The sequence below is a fragment of the Eleginops maclovinus genome, chromosome 12 (assembly GCF_036324505.1).
Source record: "Eleginops maclovinus isolate JMC-PN-2008 ecotype Puerto Natales chromosome 12, JC_Emac_rtc_rv5, whole genome shotgun sequence".
In the NCBI taxonomy this organism is placed as follows: domain Eukaryota; kingdom Metazoa; phylum Chordata; class Actinopteri; order Perciformes; family Eleginopidae; genus Eleginops; species Eleginops maclovinus.
The window spans coordinates 14,347,223-14,373,995 of NC_086360.1; the positions used below are offsets into that span (position 1 = coordinate 14,347,223).

At 39.3% G+C, this 26,773-nt stretch overlaps 1 protein-coding gene across 1 annotated transcript in view; it reads right to left on the reverse strand.

Annotated features, from left to right (window-relative positions):
- ipo11 (importin 11) overlaps positions 1-26,773 on the reverse strand; it is a 92,771-nt gene that overhangs the window by 22,246 nt on the left and 43,752 nt on the right. Inside the window, exons 22-28 of the mRNA XM_063898124.1 lie at positions 25,667-25,743; positions 12,080-12,159; positions 11,910-11,990; positions 9,749-9,844; positions 9,254-9,367; positions 6,935-7,056; positions 1,039-1,134 (exon numbers count right to left, since the gene is read on the reverse strand). Coding sequence (XP_063754194.1) covers positions 1,039-1,134; positions 6,935-7,056; positions 9,254-9,367; positions 9,749-9,844; positions 11,910-11,990; positions 12,080-12,159; positions 25,667-25,743 — 666 coding nt within the window. The remainder of the gene's footprint in view (positions 1-1,038; positions 1,135-6,934; positions 7,057-9,253; positions 9,368-9,748; positions 9,845-11,909; positions 11,991-12,079; positions 12,160-25,666; positions 25,744-26,773) is intronic.

Consider the following 26,773-nt stretch of genomic DNA (forward strand, 5'->3'; position numbering starts at 1 on the left):
GTAATGAGTGGAGAACAGGAGGGCTTCTTAAAGAAAAACTAACAGGTCTGTGAGAGCCGGAATTCTTACTGGTTGGTAGGTGATCAAATACTTATGTCATGCAATAAAATGCAAATTAATTATTTAAAAATCATAAAATGTGATTTTTAAATATGGATTTTTGTTTTAGATTCCGTCTCTCATAGTTGAAGTGTACCTATGATATAAATGACAGACCTCTACATGCTTTGTAAGTGGGAAAACCTGCAAAATCAACAGTGTATCAAATACTTGTTCTCCCCACTGTATATATATATGCTTGGCCCAACAAAAATTAAATTGGATCTGTTAAAAAGCTTGATATGTCAACATTTCTGCTTTCAAGTCATTTGTAGTTTATCTTTTTGAATTTTGATTAATTACATGATTTAGTTATTAACATATTACACATTGATATTATGCCAGGTATCAAACTGAATTGTTTGATTCCTGGCATCTATTGTACATGATTTATCCATGGCAGCAAGTTTTTCATTGTGATTCAATATCACATAAGAACAATTCCAAACTATTTATGATGACAGATGAATAAAAAGAAAGCTTTTTGATTTAAGATGGATAGGGTGATTACAATACTGACTGCTTTCTGTTGATTGCATTTATTAACTGCGAATAAAACAAAAGGGAATTAAAACAACAACAAAATCTGCGGCAAACTAAGAAACATTTATCCTAATCTTTCTGCCCAATATTTTAGTTTACACAGGTCTTAATCTTCAGTAGGTTAACATATATTAAGAAATTAGCACAATGCTCCCAGGACAGACAGCCAGAGGGGAAAGTGTGTCACATTCAAAGGGCTGTAATGTAAGCGACTACCTTTATTGATATATCAAAGCAACAACCAATCAGCAGATCTGCAGTGTCCCTGCTGCATTTCAACCATATTCATGTATCATGCATAAGCTTTCTAAAACTAAAAACTTAATTCACTGGTGAGTTTAAGGTTTAACAGTAAGATTTTGTCTATTTTTTCTGGTAAGAAACATGCATACTTACTCTTTGAAGGTGCCTGTTTCAGGATCTTCTGTCATTACATCATGCAGCGCCTCTACAGAGATGTTGATGATGCCACAGAACTTGTCCTGGATTACACTGATAAAAAGAGGACAAAGACCCATTAATCATACGGTTTAAAATTCAACAGCTGAGTGTTTGTGTGTGTTAAGTTGAGAGTGAGAGATAGATAGAGAGGGTAGGGTATCTGTCCAAAGAGGCAAATGGCCATCAAGAGCATCATGACAGCAGAGAGCAACAGTCAAGGTAAGATCCTGGCGACACTGAAAGTGATAAAGTGCCTGTCAAAAAGAAAAACATATGGTCATCCAAGGGAAAAGGGTAGCTTATCTATGCCTACCATCAAATAACGTGTAAATACGTGTCAGGATTGACTTGTGTGTATACATCTTTCACTCACCACTGAAGTGGCACAAAAAAAAAAGCCAAAAACCTTCATTGGAAGGGAAGATTGTGGCCGACCCCTCCCACCCCGGACATAAACTGTTTAACCAGCTCCCTTCTGGCAGGAGGCTGTGCTCCAAACCTCTCGCCACCTGAACAGTTCCCCCCCTCCCGCAACAAATAGCCTCGTTAACAAGGCCCGGGACCCCCACTGACCCTGACCCTCAGCCACATCATAGACTCTATGCATTACATTAATGCACACAATGTAACTATATGATTTTTCATTAAAATACTGTCAGTACTGCACGTCCCTTGAAATTCTGCAGACTGCAACTGCACATATTTTATTCATATTTTATTTCTACGGCTATACCTATACTTCAACCATATTCAATATGAATATTGCTATATTTGTAATGTTATTATAGTGTTTTTAAAATAGTTTTTTATCAGTGTTTTAATTGTTGTTTTATTTGTATGTATGTTTATGTATGCACCATGAACACCATGAGTTAACGTATGTGTTAACCTACTTGGCAATAAACCTCTTTCTGATTCCGATTTGGGGTAAGGTTGAAAAACTTTACGTTTTCGATCCCACATGAACATGATCCCATTGCAGTGATAAATCACATATGTTAATTGAATTTCCCAGCTGTAATCAGAGTTTTATTGTCTCTCTTGATGTGTGAACAATTAAAGTCAATGAGGCTTACTTCCTTTACAAACAGCCCTGCAGCCTGTGAGTCTCATTTTCATCGTAGCCACTAAAGCGATTCTTCCAGCTAAAGAACATTGCAGAACCTTAGCTAACTGAACCGGAGGTTTTTAAAATATGCTCGCTCACAACACCCACATCTGATGCTTGGAGACAAGCAGCAGTGATTGATGAATTATTTGAATCATTCTTTGAAAAAATGGAAAAGATGGAAGTGTGTTTCCCATGACAATAGGAATAAAAAACAAAGAGGGAAAAGAATTCAAAGAGACAATGAGCATGTATGTGGGTTACGGGCACTGAGGCATCAAAGGTTCTGTCAGTCTGAGTGCTTGGCTAGGGAGACCCCAGGCAATGCTGGATAAAGTCCACTGAGCATGAAGTCTGGCAAAAAGCTCAAAAGTAAGTGCATGACAGATACATACCCATCCTGTACCCATAGACCTGTCATATTATATTGTCATGTTATATCTTATGAATGGCAAAGACTACTGAAGTATTTACTCATACTGTAAATATTGACAACATTAAAATCATGAGCGAGCTCAGCCACAGCAAACGAGAGTCCATCTAGTGAGCCTTAGACTGTGCATGTGTTAGACTGTAATCCTTTGTCCACACTAGCATGTGAGATAATAAGTACTTCTCCAATCCATTCTACATATATATATGCACAGTAAAGAAGAAAGAAAAGTCAGGAATACAAATGATTTCAAATCTATAAGACATTCAGCACATTAATATAGCAGCAAATAAATGTTAACTCTGTTAAAGATAGTGGAGTAATGGTGTGCTGAGTCACATGGTTGTTACCAATGAAAAAATGTCCCAACCCAGCTTGCTGTTGTGGAAGCATAATGCCCACCCTCATGTTCCCCCTCTGGTTAACACTGGTAGCACTGTCAGCAATGTGGCTGTTTAAACTGTTAGCATCGTTAGCTACTAGCTAACGTATCAGCTGTCTCCATGTTGAGAGCCATTTGGAGGCAATCATCAATCATTACATGTCACTTGTTAGTTGCTTTACCCAAAGCGACTTACATTCTCAATACTTTAGGCAATCCCCACAGAAGCAATTTGGGGTGAAGTGTCTTGCCCAAGGACACATCGGCATGCTGACTGCAGTAGGGCTATAACCAGTGCTCCCCTGATCCGGAGATCAGTGCACTCAATATGAAATTAGTTTTGTATAAAGTCCTTTCAAGGATATTAAAGGATTTTCTCAAAAGAGAATGGAAACTGTTCCAGGTGAATTGTAAAACCGCTGTTCGTTCTAACATTTCACTAATAACATCCTTGGTGTGTAAAATACATTACTGAACACCTCTTCAACTTCTCAAACTGGCAGCCATAGCAACAACTGGTTCCAGGCATTGTATCACGATCCCTTATCACACATTTAAAGATGCCTGTCAATTCTAATTCCATCGAGGGCCAACACTTCTCCAGTGATTATTCTCTAATGGCTGACTAGTGTTAGCTGCTTCGTGCCTGCCATTCAAATCAGTGCAAGAGATACATGATCTGAAAGCTGAAGGTAAGAAGGAAAGAAAAACTGGTCGCAGCAACAACATCAGAATCAACTGTCTCTGTGTCCTCCTCCACCATAATCAACAGGAGGCAGTGGTTAGTGGCATGTGAAGGTTGCACAACATTACATTTGAATCAGTATTAGAATATGTATTAGTCCGTAAGCACAAGTGCTGTACTGATGTATGTGGCGAGTGCAGTAAATCAGGACTAAGGATTGGGTCAAGTTAATTCATTTTTGTATTAAATACGTCTTTAATTTGAAAAACATTCTAATAGCAGAAGTGAGAAGACATTTATGACAACTTGTCTATCTCACAGTTGGCAAAGAGATTGATATACTTGCAATAATTGACTGATAATTGCATGCAAATACAGTATAAGACGTGTATGCATTTGGGGTTGTCCTTGAATACTAGTCTAGACTAAGACAATACGATTTTGGAGATAAATGGACATGTGCTCATAACTTTCTTGGAAAATAGTAAATCTACACCTTGTAACCCTATATATAACAATTATAAAGGTTTGTCTTATTTGAAGCCATTGCAGTAGCACATAATATGTTTTGGCCTATCAAAAATGAATTACAGGACTCTTTGTAATTTGAGTTTGTATCTTTATGGTGTATCGCACTTATTGTCACTTTGGATGAGCTAAATAAAATGTAATGTAATGATTAGTTGATTGATTGACTAATGTAGAGCAGGCCTACAACGCTTATATGCAAGCTAACAGGTGTACTATACATCTTAAACTTCAGGTGGTGTATTAAAAGTTCACAAAGCAGATCAAATGGCTGAACTTTAAAACTTTAGCAAGGAAAACTGAACTAGGAGAATGTTTGATTCCTCTGCACGTAGTTAATTTACTAACTTTGAGAAGACCCCAATATAATCGCGATTAGACAAAATGTGAGCACAGCAGATCCAACCCATAAAGATGTGAATATTGATTTCTTAAGGTCCTTGTTCTTGTTGCTTTTCCATCGTTAAGCAAACTGTCAGTGGTGATGAACTGGGAGTGCCAAAAAAATGGCTGAACAAGAGGTTCTGATGACAAAAGCAGTCTTGGGTGAAAATAGCCTCATGGCTGTGCATGTTAATACAAAGCAAAACATTTGAGTGCGCTTAGATTGCACAAAAGTTTTAGAAAGTTCAGAGGACAATCAGCTTTCAATCTTAGAATGCATCACTATGCTATAACCAAGTTGAAAAGATAAGTTGACAGATCCAATAAAAATCCGTTTGATGAGCAAAAGTTGAAAAAGCATCGTGTCAGGTGCTTTGAAAATACTTTCTGAACGTGATGAACAGTGATGCATCATCTGAAAACAGGAAAGATGCAATTTTCAATGGCAGCACTTACTCTGTAAAATATGATACACAGTAATAGCAACAACAAATGATCCATCCCCTTCTTAAATGAAGCAGACAAAAACTGCAGGTTTATTAAAGAAAGCTGATTTATGCTCCACCACAGTGAAGCACCCTATCCAACAATGAATGACAAGAAATGCATAAATAGATAATACCACATACCATTTGCCTGCAGCGGTTTCACAGCCCTCTAGCGGTGCCTTTTTTACATTTCTGCCTTGAAGCAAATTCCCAAAAGTGCATTCCACTGTACTGTACACAATGCTGGACGATATTTTCTATTTTAGACATGAATTTAAAGACGATAAGTGGGACTTCTAAAGGTTACTGTCAATAACAGCATGACGACGGCTACTACGTTTCAATCCTGCTGAAAATATTGTATCACAAAAGACTAGAAATAGGACCAATTAGGATCCATTCTCCCTTTTAAACTCTGCTTATGTTGTTGTGTATTTAACTTCACCTTCCATGATAACATGTTTGATCATTAAAAGAGATAACACAAACTTCAAAAAATAATTTCTAAGAGTTATTAAATAGTGTACCTCAAGTAAAAGGACACTTCAGACACAATCAGACAGTCTCACACAAATTGTTTTCAGACATGCGCTTATCTCCCATCTGCTACAAACAGAAGCTCATTTGTGGTACTATATGAGTGTTTGAAAAGCTTAGTCTACATTGACTTGTGCTCGCTGATTATTCAATAATGCTTTTTAGGGTGAAAATAAATAGTTTATCATCTAAATCTTTAAGATTGTGGTTCGTTGTTCTGACCCATAAGGGCAGCTACGAACAAGATATGGACCTCTTCTGATTTGTGTTCCGACTATATGAGCGATGATTTGTCAGGCAGCACTTAACCAGGCGTTGCTGTTACAATTAATCTACTGTTGGAGAAGAGGATGGGGGCGTAACATAGGATTTCATGCCTGTCTATGATTACCATATTTTCATTTCAGAAAATGGAGCTTCATAAAATCTTGATAAAAACACGCAGCACCACAAAGTGGATGGGACATCACAAGAAAAGTTCATCATTAAATCCCACAGTTACTACTCTGAAACAAGAAAAGTTTTACTTTGAAAATGAAATTTGAAAACTCCTTTGATGGCAAGAGAGAAGATCTTTTGGTCTTTGGCCTTCCTGAACTTCTGCCACATTTAGGTGTATAAAACACCCAAATTTGTCAAGAGAGAGTTTAAAAAAAGAAACGTATTAGAAAACAATTGTTGGGGCACGATAACTTGTTTTGACAACATGTTCAACTTTGCAAAGAGCTTTTTAAATGGCTCCCATTTGTGTACACGAGTCGTGCGAAGGGGTACTTTGAACCTCATATATCTAAAAGAGTTTCTGCTGTGAATATTTGGCACTTAAAGTAACCGTCTGTGTCAGAAATATCACATTTAACAACCTCAGAAGATTTATTTGCGCAATAATCCACCACAATTCAACTAGTTGTGATACACATATCAAATGAGGGAAGCACAAACATAACTCACAGCAGCAGAAGCACAGAGACATGGGTAATTTACATATTTAACATTCACTGTGAATGTCTCTCAAACAGTCAGAAAGAAAGTAGTATGTTATAAAAAATTGAAAATCATAGAACATGTCTAGGGGTGTAAAAAACATGTGCCCCATGTTTGCCTGCACTGTGCATACATGTTTACTGTGCTGCCGTCTCATTTTCCTGGCACCTTTATGTTAAGTCTGCTGATTTTGTGAAGCGACAAAAGAAGGATCCTTCCAACTGCTATAGTCATTAAAAAAAGAAGCTGATTAATTCAATACATCTTTACTTCCACCAGTTCAAAGCCACATCTTCACACAAATGAATGACTTGTTTCTAACCTGTTGTCGGATGGAAGAAGGGAAAGCAGAGCCAGAGAGGACAGCTTCCTCCTCTCTGGCTGAGTGATGTTGTCCATGCGGTCGACCCACATCTCTATCACACTGCCAAACAACTCGTCCATCTGATGGGGAGAGAGTGGGGGGACGGAGGAGACACAAAAACAGGACATCAATTAAATATACAAAGAGTTTAAGAAAGAGTCACATAAAGAGATTGACAACTCAAGATACAGTGTACTGATAGATTTTTTAAATATGGGTCTACTGTTTTCATAGAAGTGAACAAAATCGACTTTCCATGTTTGTCCTGCCTCATTTACCTCATCGCCTTGTCCTCTATTGTCAAAACATGAGAAGTGTGATGGAGAGGCAACTCTGAAACTTTTATTTATTTAGATAAAGGGAGCATGTTAAAGGAACCCTGAGGCAAGTTTGTGATATTGGGCTGTATAAATTAAAATGACTACAGAACAAGGAAAAGCCAGTGTTGCACTGAGAAAAACAATATGTCAGGATTTTACAGGGGAATGGATGCCCACTCAAAACTAAAAGATTTGAACATTTCACCACTTCAATTCCTTGCCTCATTACGTTTGGCCTCGTTCAGAATCATCCCCTTTTAACAGGCACTGCATGCATACCTGCAAACTCAGAAGGGCTGAAAAAGGTGACAAACTAAACCGTTGTAGGGGGGTCTGGGGGGACCCCCCCCCCCCCAGCCTTTGTACACGTTGCCTAGCAACGCCGCACATGCGCATTATATCCTGCTCCGCTCCGAGTTATAGTAGTAGGCTATTCATGGGAAACGCATGAACAGCACGTTAAGATCTCGACCAAGTCGTAATTAAAAGCAGTTCTTCATTATTTAAGTTAAGCGGCGGTAACGCCAGTGTTAAACACGGTGTTAAACAAGGTGTTAAACACGCAAATGCCGGTTGGTGTGCGTACGGTACTGAGTGTTTATCGGTCCACGGCCGTAATGAACGTGTCGCATTGTATTGGTCCATATGTAATGCGCACGTTCTGTTGTTCCCATTGGCATAGAGCTATTGAACATTAATTTTAACAAAGGATACGGATAACATATCGCCCACGGCAGTTTTGTCATTGTATGTATAGCCTATATTTGTATTACGCTATCATCATTCAACATGTAGAATGAACGTGTAATCTATAGAGTCGATTTACATAGATAATTCACAACCATGAACCTAATCTGGATCTTAAACCTGCCAATTGCCAACAATTGTTACTACATATAAAATATGTTTTCGTTTTTAGATCGCGTGTTTCAAAGGCATCTGCGTCTTGTGTACATAACACAGCGCAATATGAATACTGTCATTTCCAACAGTGAAGCGTTATGTGCTTACTGTAAACAAACTCTACACACGGTCGCCAGCGTTTGTAGATTTTGTTCGTAACTCCAAACTTTTCGTAGCTACTAAAAAGTTGATGAATAGGAAACCGAAATAATTGATCCGAACGGATCACGGATCAAAGATGATCCGTTGCACCACTACTAGCTACTCACTAAACCACACACGGATGTGTATTTGTTCATTACGTGTTCGTTTTCATCCCTCTCAGATCTGACCACAATGACATAGCCGCCAGTAATATCAGTAACAGGACGGATGCTGTGGAGATTAGCCTTCACAAACCTATTATTTTCGCATTGAACGAGGTGACGTAGAACGGGTCTAGCTAGGCTAACTTTAACACAATTCACTGAGGTTAGCTAGCAACCTAACAAGCTGATAAGCTTAAGCATGTTAATACACTTTATTTGGCTCAAATAATTTTACTTCAGCAACGTTAAAATGATACAGCATACAATGTTTTTGCCAGATTAGCTGCTACTAGACCTACCTCAAAACTTGTATCTGTAACGTATCCCAAAAATTGTCCAGAAGAACCACTCGCTGACGACTGAGCAGTCCACTCCAAGAGGGACCGATGGGTAAAAAAACGCGCTGTGGTTTATCTTGCTTATGATTGGTCGGTGGTCGTGGAACGCGAGTCATTTGAACAAAGATTTTATTTATTGTGAAGATAGCAAACTTGTTTCTTGCTCATTATACAGTCTGTTATACAGTCTATGGTTGGTCGGTCTGTCGTCGGTCAGCCCCCCCCCCCCCCCCTAAAAAAAAACTCTTCGGATCTACACGATTCACGTCAATGACATATTTTGAGTTGCAAACGGCGAATTTCGCCGAAAGGTGACTAGTTTGCAGGTATGTGCATGTTATGTCTTTCGTATATTGACAGATACTTGTGCTGAGGAGACAGAAATAAAGCAGGGAAATCAAGTCTCACCTTCTGGCTGCGATCCGAGGCCATTTGAGTGAGGAGAGAGGAGAAGAAGCTGGAGTTTTGGAGCAGGACACGACCCATAATTCCTAGGTAGACGGACATCACCACAGGATATCTCTGTACAACACACACACACACACACACACACGATCACTAATTTTGACGCAGAGACATAACCGTGACAAAATGCTTTTACATAAAGCAAAGTTCATTAAGCATGATAAGGGGAAAGATGATGGCTCTACTGACACAGCAGAATCCTTAAAAAGGCATCCTGTGCTAAACTGAGCTAAATGATCAATGAACACCGCTCTACAGCCTCCATAATTCATTTTTCAGTGAAACGAAAGGGCAAACTGAAAGTAGATGCCGGAGCAGTACACTTTGTTTTTTAAAAGTTTATTAAGATCATCTTTTTTTGTTATTCAGTAAATTAGTGAACATGCACCATAGGTATTATTCTACATATTTTCGACATTGTGTTGAGGTAAAACTCACCTCACCGTCCAAGATACCTCTGAAGACAGCTGGCAGCAGGGGCTGGAACATGTGGGCTCCCAGTATGGGGTTCACCTTTAAAGCTATCTCTACCACCTGCAGAGACACATGAACAGGGAGGATTAGAGATGGTACTCGGAGAGGAAAGTAAGGAAAGTAGCAAGGAGAAACAGAAAAGCGGAAAGGGAGGACTTGGGCCAGAAAATGAGTGTGCCAAAGGAGAAGCAGTGGGGGTCAGACACAGGATGATATAAAGGCAGTAAAATGTGGGAGGCCATGCGGGACAAAAGGGAGTTAACGTGAGCTTCATTTTCCAGGAGATAATACAAGAGTGTAGAAAAGCCTCCTTATAATTGAGGGTCCGACCTGCAGTACGCCGCAAGGTCATTTCCTGAAGTTTGAGCTTCCTGGGTAATTTGCATGAGCATTTAAGGTGAAATAAAAAGAATACTTGAATTCAAAACCTTAAGTATAGCAACAAAAACAGTGGCACAATATGACAAACGTATGGTGAAAATGTAGTATTATATATAGTTTTCCCAAATACAATAATAACAATATTTGCGGATATTGTGGGGTGCTTGCTGTGATGTTCAATACCTCAGTCGTATTTACATTTAGCCACGGAAACTAATCTGAAAGGACAGTGCCGGAGTTCAAACCAGATGAAGTTCCTTCCATCCTGAATAGTTTTCCCTGATTAAACTACATCATTAATCCAGACTACAACAAAATGATGGCGCAACACCGTAGCATCACAATTGGCATTTTTGGGAAATTTAAGCCTGAAATGAGAATGTTTACCTGAAAGGTCAGCAAACACAGAAGCACAGGGACAGGCACTGGGAGGCTATATCTGTCTCTGTAAGTGTGTGAATGCATATGAATGTTTCAAAGGAACACAGGCTGATTACACTGATCCTTCTGTTCCCAGGTAACCCATGTGTGGTGAGCTGCTGTGTGCACACGTTGTGTAGGTTGACAGAGTTATTGTCTGCTGGCTCTCTTTCCTCAGAACAAAGGATTAGCATGAGCCAGATGTGCAGTAATGCCACTGAGCTTTACTAAGCTCCTTGGCATCACACACACACACACACACACACACACACACACACACACACACACACACACACACACACACACACACACACACACACACACACACACACACACACACACACACACACACACACACACACACACACACACACACACACACACACACACACACACACACACACACACACACACACACACACACACACACACACACACACACACACACACACACACACACACACACACACACACACACACACACACACACACACACACACACACACACACACACACTTCTCTTTACCAGTGTAAACACAAAATGTTAGTTGAAAAAGGATTGTCCTGCTCACTTTAACCCCCAAAAGTACTTTATTTATCCCAAGCTGGGAATTTTTTGCGTTGCAGCAGCAAAAAACAAAGAGAAGCAAAACAAATACAAATAATTAGAACTAAAAATAAAGTAAAAATAAAGTTAAAATGAATGAAATGAGGAAAATGAAATGTACAAAAAGGCAATAATCGTATAGTGTAAATGTACAATGTTAAGTGTAATTTGTAATGTCTATCATTTGTCATTAACTTAATTTAATTAAATTCAATAAACTTTGTGTTAGGTTTACTTAATGCCTTTTTTGTAATGCTTTGATCACATAACGATTTTTCAACTTTACCAAATTGACCAAATTAAGGGGCTTAGTGGCTTGTGGGGCCAACACCTGAACATATTAGCGTCCACCACGGGCAAGATTGCAGAGTAAAAAAATACTGTAATAAAGTGTAAAAATGATGAATGCTGGAAAAGAGAATCTATTAGAAGTGAGAATATCAACACTCCCTCTTGCAATATAATAATAATAATAATAATAACCTAGTATCAATTCAGCGCTGTCTGTGTTTGTTTATGGGTGTGTGTCTGTGTGTGCGGACTTTAATGTCTATCCTATCAAACCTCCTATTCAGTAGGCCAACCAGACAAAACAAACCAACACTGTGCTGGAACTTAAGAAGAGAGAGGGAATAAAACAACCCTGAGGGAAGAGAGAGAGGAGGAGAATAAACAGATGTAATAAAGTTATGTGGAAGAGGGATAGGGTGACGGTACCTTGAGCACTTGGCTCTGTCCCTCATTAGTGATGTCTTTCAGCAGATCGCAGAAAGCGCGACACAAGGATTCTGCATAGTTCTGTGGAAACATAAAGGCATGGGGGAGTTTTACATTTAACTTTATGTGGATTTTATTGGAGTATAAAAGTGTTTGTGTGGGATTCTCACCTGCAGGAAGTCTGTGGCAGACAAATACAAGTAGGCAATAATGATCTGAAAGCAGGTCCGCAGGTTCTCCGTGCTCAACTCTGAAACACAAAATTAGATGTTAAACTTCACCAATTAGACAAAAAGGGTTTAATTGATGTATTGCAGGGACAGGAGAAAATGATGGAAAGTCATGTATGTAAGATGATCGATGAACTGGATATGATGTACAACAAGCTAAGAGCTGGGGTTAATCTTGTCCTTCACCAAGGTTTTTTTATTTACTCTGAGACAGGTGCTTTGATGTTTTATCAAAACATCTTTTTGAGTGCTTCTATTTGTGCTCTTTCATTCTGAGAGGAACTTCAACAACAAAAAAAGGAAAAAAACTAAATGTGGTAATTTTAGAAAAAACCCAATTTTAAGAGGCAGAGGATTCAACAAATGAACAACTCAGCAAAAGCTTCACATGCCTTCAATTAAAAGTGTTGCTTATTTGCCAGCATTACGAGGTTGTAAGAGCAGGTGAGAATATATTAAAAATAAGTAATGCTTAATTGCTAAGCATGCTGTTGCCTAATTGTAACAGCATTAAATATTTGTTTTACTTTGTCTTGTTTGACTGATATTTGTCAAAATATTATCTTCAGACCAGGAAGACAGGAAACAGGACACAGAAGAGAAGGATGATATAGTTTGCAATTGGTGAGCGTAGCTGATGAAAAGGAGGACATGAGCAGTATGAGAAGGCTTAAATAAACACCACAACTAACATGTAGACAGTAGGATATAAAGTTTGACACTAATATAAGCTGGCATTGTAACAGACCTTGTTACCAATAATAGACTCCGCAGGTAATACAGACACACACAAATAGGGGGAGAAGTCAGGAAGAGAGGAGAGGGGACTGACAGACAGCTGATGGGCAGACAGGAACTACGACGTTATCACACATCTGCATGCCAACACTCCAAACACAGACTCAGCATATACACCAAGGTTGCGGTCGAATTGTCAGTTTAGCTTAGGAAGGTTCCTAACGGAGTGACATGACCCGAAAGTACCTCAGTGGCAGCCATGATAAGAGCTGTTCGCATTCTCTAGATCAGGGGTGGCCAACCCGTGGCTCTCGAGCCGGATGCGGCTCTTTGCCAAGTCTCATGCGGCTTCTCAGTTCATATCGAATTTTAATTGTGTGGTTTTTTTGCACATACAGTGGGGCAAAAAAGTATTTAGTCAGCCACCAATTGTGCAAGTTCTCCCATTTAAAAAGATGAGAGAGGCCTGTAATTTTCATCATAGGTACACTTCAACTATGAGAGACAGAATGAGAAAAAAAAATCCAGGAAATCACATTGTAGGATTTTTAAAGAATTAATTGGTAAATTCCTCGGTAAAATAAGTATTTGGTCACCTACAAACCAGCAAGATTTCTGGCTCTCACGGACCTGTAACTTCTTCTTTAAGAGGCTCCTCTGTCCTCCACTCGTTACCTGTATTAATGGCACCTTTTTGAACTCGTTATCAGTATAAAAGACACCTGTCCACAACCTCAAACAGTCATACTCCAAACTCCACTATGGCCAAGACCAAAGAGCTGTCAAAGGAGACCAGAGACAAAATTGTAGACCTGCACCAGGCTGGGAAAACTGAATCTGCAATAGGTAAGCAGCTTGGTGTGAAGAAATCAACTGTGGGAGCAATTATTAGAAAATGGAAGACATGCAAGACCACTGCTAATCTCCCTCGATCTGGAGCTCCACGCAAGATCTCACCCCGTGGGGTCAAAATGATCACAAGAACGGTGAGCAAAAACCCCAGAACCACACGGGGGGACCTAGTGAATGACCTGCAGAGAGCTGGGACCAAAGTAACAGAGGCTACCATCAGTAACACACTACGCCGCCAGGGACTTAAATCCTGCAGTTCCAGACGTGTCCCCCTGCTTAAGCCAGTACATGTCCAGGCCCGTCTGAAGTTTGCTAGAGGGCATTTGGATGATCCAGAAGAGGATTGGGAGAATGTCATATGGTCAGATGAAACCAAAATAGAACTTTTTGGTAAAAACTCAACTCGTCGTGTTTGGAGGAGAAAGAATGCAGAGTTGCGTCCAAAGAACACCATACCTACTGTGAAGCATGGGGGTGGAAACATCATGCTTTGTGGCTGTTTTTCTGCAAAGGGACCAGGACAACTGATCCGTGTAAAGGAAAGAATGAATGGGGCCATGTATCGTGAGATTTTGAGTGAAAACCTCCTTCCATCAGCAAGGGCACTGAAGATGAAGCGTGGCTGGGTCTTTCAGCATGACAATGATCCCAAACACACCGCCAGGGCAATGAAGGAGTGGCTTCGTAAGAAGCATTTCAAGGTCCTGGAGTGGCCTAGCCAGTCTCCAGATCTCAACCCCATAGAAAATCTTTGGAGGGAGTTGAAAGTCCGTGTTGCCCAGCGACAGCCCCAAAACATCACTGCTTTAGAGGAGATCTGCATGGAGGAATGGGCCAAAATACCAGCAACAGTGTGTGAAAACCTTGTGAAGACTACAGAAAACGTTTGACCTCTGTCATTGCCAACAAAGGGTATATAACAAAGTATTGAGATGAACTTTTGTTATTGACCAAATACTTATTTTCCACAATAATTTGAAAATAAATTCTTTAAAAATCCTACAATGTGATTTTCTGGATTTCTTTTTCTCATTCTGTCTCTCATAGTTGAGGTATACCTATGATAAAAATTACAGGCCTCTCTCATCGTTTTAAATGGGAGAACTTGCACAATTGGTGGCTGACTAAATACTTTTTTGCCCCACTGTATGTATCCAAGTTCACAAAGGGTTGACAACACACAAGTTCCATGCCAATCGTTACACAGAGTTTTGGACACTTTCCGTGCTTTAGCCAATCAGATCCTGCAGTACCGGAGGCGGGCTTTACTACACTCGCAATGTGACAATGAAGGGAGAGATCTGCTCTGAACTACGAAAATAAAACTCAGATAAAACCGTAATAACTCAATATAAAGTTGTCAAATCAAAACGGTAACCCTTTGCAGTTGTAGATGTGTGTGAGGGCTTGCTCACGGAAAGCTGGCCACCGACACAGAAATACTCCCGAGTTGCTGAATCGCCTTAACAAAATAAATAAGAGAGAAAGTGCATCTCTGTCAGCAGAGCTTCTGTCAGTCGGAGGGTAAAAGTTGAGATAGTTATCATGCGAGGATAATTAACTAAAATACACTTCATTTATTTTCATGAAGCACTATTTGAACCAACCTTAGTCATGGGCTTGTTTTAAATATGAACATTTAAATATTCTTTACAAGCCAGATTTGTAAAGGATTGTTCAAGGCAATGAATGCCTACTTAGTTCAAAGAAGCAACATGCAGTAATATAAAAGTAGTTTTCACATTATTTGAAGTGAGAGTGCACACAATCTTAATGAATGACAATAACTGGCCTCTGGTCTTAATACTGATTTCTGTCAATATCATGGTTTGTGACATTTACAAGATATCTGGCTGAGCAGAGGTATGTGTGTCTGTGTGACGGAGTGTGTGTCTATTGGAGGGTGTGTCTTTGAGTGTGTGTGTGTGTGTGTGTGTGTGTGTCAATTATTGTACATTTTTAGATTTTCATTTTGTATGTGTGAGAGATAGAAAGGGGCACAGAGGAAGAGAGTGAGGGATCACACCAGTGTCATAGCTAGGCCTATCTTAGGTGGACTTCAGCCCACCTAAAATGTTTAAAGCCCACCCAAATGAACATTTTGAAATTGAAAAGAAAAATACATATTTCTTTTATTTCTCATATTAGTGTTGAGAGTTGTGCCCCCTCCCCTTACCAAGACCACACAGTTCTATAAGATGTAGCCTCTTAATGTTGCTCTCAAAGTGCACCAGATGCATGCAATTAACTTTAAAATGTTTTTAAAAAGCTGTGCCCCTGGAGCACACAGAATGGGTGAGAGCAAAAGAGAGAGTGTGAGAGAAAAGTGGGGGGGACATGCATTCACTTTCTTTTTTTATTTCCATACAATTCCAACCTAATGAAGAATATACGTTTCACTGTTGTCCACGTTCATAAAGCATAAAACAACACCATGAGAGAACACGGTGCCGAGTAGATGCGCATTCAGTAGTCCTGTACAGAGAACTGTAGTTCCCCTACAGCAGATGCACGTTAATAACGTCTGCTGGTGCATCGTATATACGTGGGATAGTGTAAGTGCAGTCAGATTCTCAAAGCACCGCAGTCTGTTTTCCTAAGTCCTTTTGAATTCTCTATACACTATTCCTTAACCCCGTGACGTTTCATGCAAAAGTCAAGGAATAGCAGACAGGAATAGACGATAGGAGCTGATTTTTGGACAATTCGAAAGACTATCATCTTTGAAGAAGCCACAAAGGCTCTTTGAGTTTAATCAGATTAGCTTCGAATACAAGGCCATGATGGCAATTACTGTTTACTGTAACCAGGCGTTGAGAGGTAATCATTAAGTTCTTGATGGTTTTCAACACGTGAGAATGTTATTTTGTAACCGGTCGGGTGCTCAGTGCCTGCCTTTACAGAACAAGGTCTGTAAAGGCAGGCTCTGACCAGTGTCAATTTGTTTTAACCACGTGTGATTACCATATACACTATATAAAGAAAAGTATTGGGACACTCCTCTTAATCATTGAATTCAGGTATTTCATTCAACCACACTGAACACCTTTGGAATGAACTAGAACGGAGATTGCGAGCCAGGCCCTCTCGTCCAACATCAGTGTCTGACCTCACAAATGCTCTTCTGGATGAATGGGCAAAAATTCCCACAGACACATGATCTTGTAGAAAGCCTTCCCAGAAGAGTGGAAGCTGTTATAGCTGTAAAGGGGTTCCCCCTTTACAGCTATAACCCTTTATATATATATATATATATATATATATTATTATTATTTATTTATTTTTGTATGGGAGGAGATAAATAACTGGTAAGTACTTAGAGGACTTCCAGTCTAACCATGCCAATGCAAACAGGTTAAAGTTGATGTAAGCAATATGTTTCCCCAGCCATCTGCCAGCCACAGTAAGGTAATGAACATAATGTATTCGAGCATCTGCTATGTGTGCAGGTACATAATGTATTCCAGGGCCCTATTTTCGAATTCAGTCAGCAAACATAAATACTAAAAACAAACAACATATCAGGGAGTGTAACATTACGCTGAACACAGGCACTGTGCAGGCTGGTTAGGCGAGCTCAGATCAAGAGAGGACACTGATTGATTTTAAAACCAATCAGCTACAAAGATTATGCAAAAACAAGAATAAGTAAAAACAACATAGAGGCATGGTGTAAAATGTCAACGCGACATTAATCGCGCATTAAAGGAATTGTTCTTATGTTCCCTTTGTTATTGTGTGCAGTTTATTGTAGCATGGGTACTGGAACGTTGAGCCTCACAGGCAACAGACAGGCAACAGAGAGGGAAGGATGAAAGCCCCACTACAACAAATGCTTCCCTGTGGGCAGGTAAGGCCACTATTTTTCTAAAGAATAAAGCAAAGGCAACAGATTGCTTAACAGTGGGTGAACAAGGACACACTGTCAGCGGACAAGGAAGCATGACAGGTCTGCAGTACGGGAGCCAAATAAATCATCTTTTTCGTTGGCGCATTTTGAGACCGCAACTATTTTCATCATACTAACTAAAAGGCTGCTTTGTCAGTTTCTGTAGTGCACGGAGAAATACAAAAGGGCATCTACAATATTGTCCTTTTTATAGTATTTATTTTACTTTATTAATATTAAGTGACCTTCAATGATAAAAATCAGTCAAAACAAATCCACAAAATATGGATAGAATGGAAATATACACCAACGACTTTAGTGTACAAACATCCAGGTTTCTCAAAGCAGGAATTGAGGCATTACATCAGGTTGGATAAAGTATACAATCCATAACATTTGGGGATATATTTTCATTGAATCAAAGTGCAACGTCAACAATGCAGTTCAAGTAAATAGCATCGGTTGAGATCATCAAATATTAAAACAAATCAAATTCATCTGAGAGCAATTCCTACGACTTTAAAACCTGCCAATATTGATTTTTCACTGCAAAAAGAAAGATAGGATGTTTATTTATGCAAACAAACACTCCCCTCCAGGGGAACACAACCTTGAGAAATGGCAGTAAATAGTAAAGCACTCAGAGAGGAGCGTTGTCTGAGCCATGTCAAACAGTTATGTACACTACAATCACTCAAACAACACATAAACATGTGTGCGCAACCACTGAAAAACCCACAATATTCAGTCAGCACAAAGGGTTGTGCACTTATAAACTGATCAGTAGATAACAATAATTTACATACAGCACATATAATTTACATACTCTCATTCATGCATTTAGATTGTAATTCAATTTTTTGTGCATCTCGAAAGCAAAACAGAGGAGAAGAAAAAAGTAGCGCAGACTTAAACAAGCTTTTAGGATTGTTATAAAAGTAATAATGGTTGTGGGAAGCAAGTCTCACAGCTTCATATCGCAAAGGATGGAAGTTAAACACATTAGTCATCTTCACTGAGTCAGACCGTGAAACTGAAGAAGGCTTTAAACCTCTGGTAGCCTTTAGCTGCTGACATATGCCTGAACAGCTCTATAAGCAACCCTCCAGCGACAGCTGATCAACCTCTTATATCATTGCTTTGAGCTCAGACGCCACCAGTACGACTCCACAGGCCCAGCATAATGCAAATATGTAAGGGAACGCTTATGACTGAGATAGAAGACCACAGGCACAAATTGAAGGAAACTCCAGATTAGATAGCAGGGAAACCATAAGCCTGGACTGACACATTTAACAAAAGGTTATATCTGGAGTGAAGTGTGACCCCAGGAGGAAGAGTCCTGAGAAAACTCCTGAGACAAGGAATGCCTGGTGCTGTGGAATGAAAAGAGGCAATTGTCTGTCACATTGATACTGCACCAGCTTACAGTAAATCCCTATTTTTCTGTGAAGAAAATAGGGCTTTATTCTCAAGAGGGTAAAACACGAGTGTGGGGATGATTGTCATCCTAAGAATCAGTAAAATCATAAACTTATTTTTTGGTTGGTTTATTTCAGTTGGAAAACGTTTGCTTCAACTGCATGAGCGCTTGAGGCGAATGCTGCCCTAGTTCTGGGAGTCTTTGGATATTTTTTCACTTAAATCTCATGTATTTTTACTGGAATTTTTTGTCTTACTTTGTTTAAACTATGCTCTTCCGAAAATAATATGTTGCACGTGTAATTAGTTGTAAACACTTAAACATTAATGCAATCAACTCCTGTAGTTGTAAACCCAATAGGGCATGTTAAAGTGCGGTCGCAGCTTTAGGTTGATTTGGACAGGATTGGATTATTTCGAAAAATATTTTATAGTTTCTTCTTCCACGCAATGTAATAGCCATAGACACAATCAAAAACCCTAACCCTTAAACAAAATTGGGTATTTTGCCAAATCAATATTATAAATGCAATTATACTTTCACAAAGACAAGGCAAGTGAGGACACAACCACCCCCTCCACACACACCACCACCCACTATAATCAAATAGCCACAAAAACATCTGCTAAAGCACTGATTAAGCCTTAGTACATCCTTCATAGCCCTGGGCATTTGCTGCAGAATCCGCTTCGGTTATCAACATTAACAGGAAAATAAGCCTCACATCTGACTGTGATAACGGCCTCTGAAGTGCCTGTAATGGTTGTTGGGGACATTGCTCAAATTTTGGTCATCTCCCAAACCAATTTTGGCTTTACAGTGTATGATGGGAATGGCAATGTTTGCTAAATGATGAAAGTTAACAGAGACTAAAAAAGTGGAGCCAAAATATGTACAAAAGTGCCATAAGGACAGAGTGTTTGGGTATGGCTGAAAAATAGGACATGTTTGAGGTGAGTAAAACCCTATGTTGGGGGATTTAAATGGATAACTACAAATGGAAACTGACTATTTTATTTTGAAAATTGTATATTCCTTTTTAATTCAAGACATGACAATATAGGGAAGTTTAAAGGGACCATCGCAGGAGAGAAGTCAAACCATTTTTTACTGTGCTGATAGCTTTCGCATTGCTATCCTATTAAAGCTCAACTCCTTAAACACCTCCTAATGAGTAAACATGTACCCCTGCAGCTTTCCAGAGAAACCCTACTTGACAGGTTTTACGGTTCACAAAGGACTCATCGCGAAAACATAAAAACAACATGATGAGAAGCCAACTCCCACTGGTGAGGGAGTGACTGCAGTCTTTGAAAAATCATGGACGAGTAATCATGCATGAGAAAAGCAATAATAGTTCAGCAAGGGATTCAATGAAGTAGCAAAAAACAAATTTATAGGGAGACACCCAAGTACGAGATGAAAAAGGGAAAAGCGTTCTATAGCGCTGTGCCTGGAAAAAACTTGAAGCATCTCATATTAGTTCAAGCAACTACAGCTAAAAGATTGAACAGATTCAAATGATCTAGAGATTTAGAAAGATACAAATATATATATATCATAATATCAAACGTTGAGAAGCAAAGAATGCACAGGTTACAAATAAACACACTGCTACAGAGGTTGGTCCCAAATAGACTACCATTCAATCTACAGGAAAGAATGGCACTGGTGGAAACAATGGTTTTAAAGTGATATGGACGTCAGTAGACATACACACAATAAACACAAATGAGCTGGAATGACAATTACCATCTTGAAGATGTATGTCTTCGCCCACCAGTCAAGTTGCAGCTTTAATAAATGCATATCCCTTACATCAGCGGTTCCCAAACTTTTTTTGTGACGCACCCCCTTCTACGTCCCAACCGGGTTGACGCACCCCCTAAAAAAACGCAAAAAAGCTTTGTTTTATCGCCATATAAATAACTTTGTCATGAGACGTCCCACTCGACAGTTTCCCTGATTTCAGCCGGTTAATCATATTTGAAAGAATGCATGAAACGAGTTGGAGCGCATATATCCTAGGCTACAGTGAAACGTAGAAGACGAGAGCGGCTGTCTTCTCCTACGTTTCTATCAAAAACTAATAAATTATAGTTTTTTGATTCAAAATAAAAGGGATTACAAAGGAAATATTTATTGTTCCTGTTTGTTATTGTAGCCTATTGTAAGAAATGTTCTATGGAAAAATCCCAATTAAAAAACAACACTAATATTTTTACACCAGACCACCATTACATATTTCATCTCGCGCACCCCCTGGTGGCAGCTGCGCGCACCACACTTTGGGAATCCCTGCCTTACATCATTTCGCCATATTAGACCCAAATGATGACCAAAAATGTGTTTTGTAAAGTCACAGTTATCTTGAACGTTGAAAACCAAAATCTAATCAGCTCTTCTTTGAGTCAAAGTGTGTGCTGCAGGTGTTTCTGAGATATCTCGTACTGACAACCTGGCAAAATACACTGTTGTCTGAGCGTAGGGAAACATATTTGAAAGAAAAGCAAATTCTAAGATCACTTAATCTTGGCAAGACCAATTAGATCAGTTTATGTGAATTCTTGAAAATATATGCTTTAATCATTTCTCCGATTCCTGCAGAAAATATGTGCAAATTTATCCAACATCTGTGATAGCTGTAATCAGTCATCTATTCTAGTTGAAAGGCCTGTTATAAGAGGTTGTCCCTTGACGGGTATGTCCAGATTGATCCATGGAGCACATTAGCTGGGCAGTTAACTGCGACACCACATTCTTGCAGAGGAAAAGGATTAAGCTGAAAGCTCTCATTGCAGCATCATTGATCTTTATGAGGAAGGGGCTGCCTCAGTAATTGCTAACTGATCGGTTGATCATGAAGCAATGTTTTGCATTCCCAGCTTTGTCCTGTAATTACATGACTGAAGTAAAGGCACTTCATTAATGTTTTAATTTACCTTTAAACTCTAGATAGGTGACTGTAAGTGTCGAATTTATGACAATTATTTGTCCTTTAAGTTAAACAAACAGCAAATAAACCTTTAGTGGTTCCAGCCAGTGCTGAGCATTTTTCAACTTTGCCTCCAATGTTTTTACATCAACAGAAAAAGAGGTAGCATGATCTTTTCATATAGCACGAGCTACTGAATCGATGCCTTGGTGCGTGTACTCTACTTTCTGAGGTCTGGTTCTCTGCTCTTCGTGGTTTGACATGGAAAGTGACCGCCAAGTGCGTAATGTTGGCCTGTTTCAGACCTGGTAATAACATGAGTCTTGCCTGATTCAATCACAAGTGAACAGCTGTTTGTGCAGGTGTGAGTACAAGTCCCCATGGTTTCCGATATTTTCCCATTAATGTGTTCATTTGTTTTTGCTGCTTTTTTGAGCAAAAATGTGCATTTTCTCCATCTGTTTCAGACATGTTGCATGCCTTTCCCTGAACACCTTTTACCTTGAAACAGCAAGTTATTTGGATAAAAAAAGACATGGAAATTAATGGAAATTCTAGTCTATCACTTTCTCACACTAATCAATGTAGTGCCAACAAGGAAAACAACTTCCATGCTGACTCTCCATCATCACGTCAGTGCAGCACTGAGCTGAATAATGTCCGAGTTCAGATCGAGGAGGCAGTGATACAGAACGTAGTGCAAGTCTAACAATTTAACCAATGCAGGGCTCTTGACATACTAATTAGGGAATTTGCTGCTGTAGTTTAGCCGTGATAGAGCGGGGCTCTTTATCAGGCCGGCCAGGCCACACATCTGGCAATTTGCGACAACATACCAAGCCAGACAGTCTCAATGGCCCACCCTCTCAATGAACTAAATGAATGGACCAACAAATGTTGTGGTAAAAACCAGCCAAAGATGATGACTGACTAGTCTGACAAAGACAGAGAAAAAAAAATCCAAGGTACTTTTGTTAATGCTATTATTAAAACGTTATGTAAATAAATGCATGATTGTTAAATGTAAAATGATAATTCACTAATGAAGTGTTCAGTGTTACAAGGACGTGTTTCTAGTACAGTTTGCAAATTCGATCTGACCTTTGACAATAACTCCGAGCTATCATCCTTCATCACAGAAGCTTTGATTTGACCTCTAATACTTAGAGTACTTGGACAACTTAATTAGCTTCAATGAGATTAATATGCTTTAGACTCGTGAAAAAGGGGGAAAAATATGTTTCGCAATAACCAGAGATACAAAGACACAGAGAGAGGGAACGAGGGGTCGGGAGGTACAAAGTGCTGATGAGCAGCTACAACGCTGTAGTGGTGAAAACACACACTGATGGCAATACATTATGTTTAAATAATGGACCCTGCAAATAAGATAAAGGAAATAATAATGACCTTAAGGACAAAAGCATGACATCAGACTGCTACACAGTTTCTTTCGAGAGGAGAACAAGGATTTGGATTAATTCAGGACAGTGCAAATGTGGAGAAGAGAGTTTTGAAACCGAGGTAGAAATAAAAGGTGGTCTAATCTGGGTTTCACTGAGGAACAAAGATACTCTTTATCCTTATAAAAAACATTGCTACAAACAGAATGTATGATATGATCAGAAGCATCAATACAACTTCCAGATTCAGTGTTCCCATTATTCTCTCAACTGCTTTTCGGATGTCCATTAAAACACTACAGGATAAGGAGAAATCATAACAGGAGAAGTAGAAAGAAATAATGAGAATGATAGATGAAGCTTTTGACAATCTACAGTTCAAGGACAACTGTTTATAAAGGTCAATTGACATGATTAAAACAGTCTTGTATCAATTCAGTACTTTGCAGACTTCCACAGCAGATATAAAGTTATAGTTATTTTATTAATCCAAGGTTCTTAGCTAGATTTATAATATTAGTGTTATTGTATTGTCATGCATCGGTCTCACATTGTTAAATTACTGAATTGTCTTCGGTTTTTCTCAATCCACACTCTTGGTTAACATAAGACTGCAGGTTAACATGAAAGTGGTAAGGATAAGAGAAAGTAAGAATGATGGGCGTGCAGCATCAAAGCATCCACAGGATTCTTAAGCACAGACAAAAGCACTGAAGCGCTAATAAATGCATGTTCAATTCCGAAATGCATAAACAAGCAAAATGCTTGAAAGAAGAGAACATACCTTTAACATACATTTGGCTATTACGTTGTGCTTTTACTTTACTAATGGAATGCCGTTAGCTTTTACCTGGGGAGATGTGAATGCTTTTCATTTTCTTTGCTTTAATGTGTCGGTCACAACAAGAGAACAGCTCATCTTTGTAGTATGCACAGTCAATGATGGCAATAGTGAAAAAAAAAAAACTGATGTAACAACATAGCAAAACACTAACAAGCTCCTGTCGGATCACAAACAGAAATGCTATGGTCTTTTAAATGATATAAATACAAGATACGCTTTGATCTTCATCGATCATGGTGAAGCAATGAGGTCTACCATTTTTATTTTTACATTTATACGATTGCATGCAACTCAGGTTTTCAGTGAACTGTTACTATATTTTCCTTCTTACTAGGTTAATCGCCCTGGCTTGAAACAACTAATAAACGCTCAGTAACATGCTTTGGCATGGCGTCAAAGTGTGACAACCCCTTCCTACATACTTAAAATCTGAAAATTAAATAAAGAAAAGTTTGCAAATACTTGGCTTTTACATGCGTTGTGCAAAGGTTTCAAAGGCTTCCTGGCTGCAGTATTTTTAATCACCCTACAGTCACCTATTTGACCTATTGGCCTGTCTTTAGTCTAAATTGTAACGCAACTGTTGCCACTTTGTAATTACAAAGAACTTCTCTTTTCCTTTCCATTGCATTGGCCATTCATTTTCCTGGCATCACTTCTTATACCGTTCATTTCCATCCACGCTTCATGTATAAAGAACTTTTCCCTTCTGTCAAATCACTGCAATACTCTCCCATTTCATTCATCCGTGGGGATCTTCCCAATCCCTTGCTCTTATACTTGTCGTGGATTGTCTATCCACACCATAAGTGATCCAATTCTACAGTATAACCCAATAAGACTAAACTTGTGATAATATTAGTCTGGCTCAGGCGTTATGTGTAGAAGCACCAAATCAATAACACACACACACACACACACACACACACACACACACACACACACACACACACACACACACACACACACACACACACACACACACACACACACACACACACACACACACACACACACACACACACACACACACACACACACACACACACACACACACACACACACACACACACACACACACACACACACAGCATTAAGTTACTCATCATGTCGGCTTCTCTGTGTTTTAAAAGTACGTCATCATGTGATACAGCTTATTTTCCATCTCCCAGACCGACTGTTTGGATCTGAAATGCTTTCTGTTTCTCACCTCTGTACCACACACACCCACACACTCAAACTGATTATTTTAAGAGATATAAGAGAACCCATTATTTGACCTCAGGCTTATCAAAACTATCCAGATTGAATTATAGCAGCATGACTTTTTTCATTTTATATCACTAATTCAATTTATGCTCGTGTTTGTCACACACTAACACAAGTTGAAACACACACATAGCCAGATTCGCTTTTAAACAATGAAATCTCATGTGTGCTCACCCATCAAGGCTGCCATGTTCTGGAAAATTCTGAGCAGCTCTGGGGTTATGACTGGGCTGTTCTCCAGAGTCACCAACCTGCGTGATGAGAGAGAGGGGAGGAGGAGAGCAGGCAAAATGGAAAGTTAAAAGAGAGGAGAATAAATAAATAAGAGGAACACATTGTGATGGAAACTTCTGGAGCAATGGAGACAAAACTCAGAGAGACACAGGAGAGCTGGAACTTTGATGGCAAACACTGAAGGTTTATTATGAAGTTAACGGCCGGAGAATTCACAAGACATTTGCTGCAGCCACGAGTTTACAGAGCGGTTGCTGACCAATTCTGAAGATATCTACTACTATAAGAGGTTTTAACCAGTTCAGAGTGTATAATCAACATTATACATTAGGGAGACTAAACAAATATGGATCCTGAATCCAACTAAAGCTGTCGTACATAAGAAAAGAATGTACGTCAGGAAACCTACGTTCCAGATAAGAAGGGCTTCTGGAGGTCCCTAAACAATAAACTATCTCAGGTCAGCTTGTGCTCGGTCAGAAACTGTCAACAACAATGCGCCCAAGCTGCCCTCCTTAAGGGAGATTACAGCAACCCCAAGGCCAAAGAACTCTGCCATGGGAATAGAGACAGAGGAAGGAGAAAAGTCTGAACTAGGTCAAAGGTTAAACACCTAAGCAAAATATTCCCCTAACACACATCGGCATCCCAAAGAAGGAAAGATAATACATAGTTAAGTGAGTTTAAAAGAAAACAGACGGAAAGAAAGCAAAAGCAATTTGAGATTAGAGAAATGTCAAGACATTTGATGGTTGATTAATCAGTGAGTGTTCAGACACAATGTAGACCGGAGACAAGACAGAGACATAAGACTGTGCCTGTGTGCTACATGTTAAGCAGGGAAGATGGGACAGTAATAAAAAGGTAACCCTGGAAAATGTATTTCTAATAAACCAAACCTTTTGCACCCTATGCAGGCTTAATGCACTTTCAAAAGAAAGTGCAAAGTTTTGCAGTAAAATCTAGAGAGAAAAATCATTTGAAATGGCATGTGCTACAGCAATAACATGAAGGCAAGATTGTGAGGAACATTAATTATCACAGCTT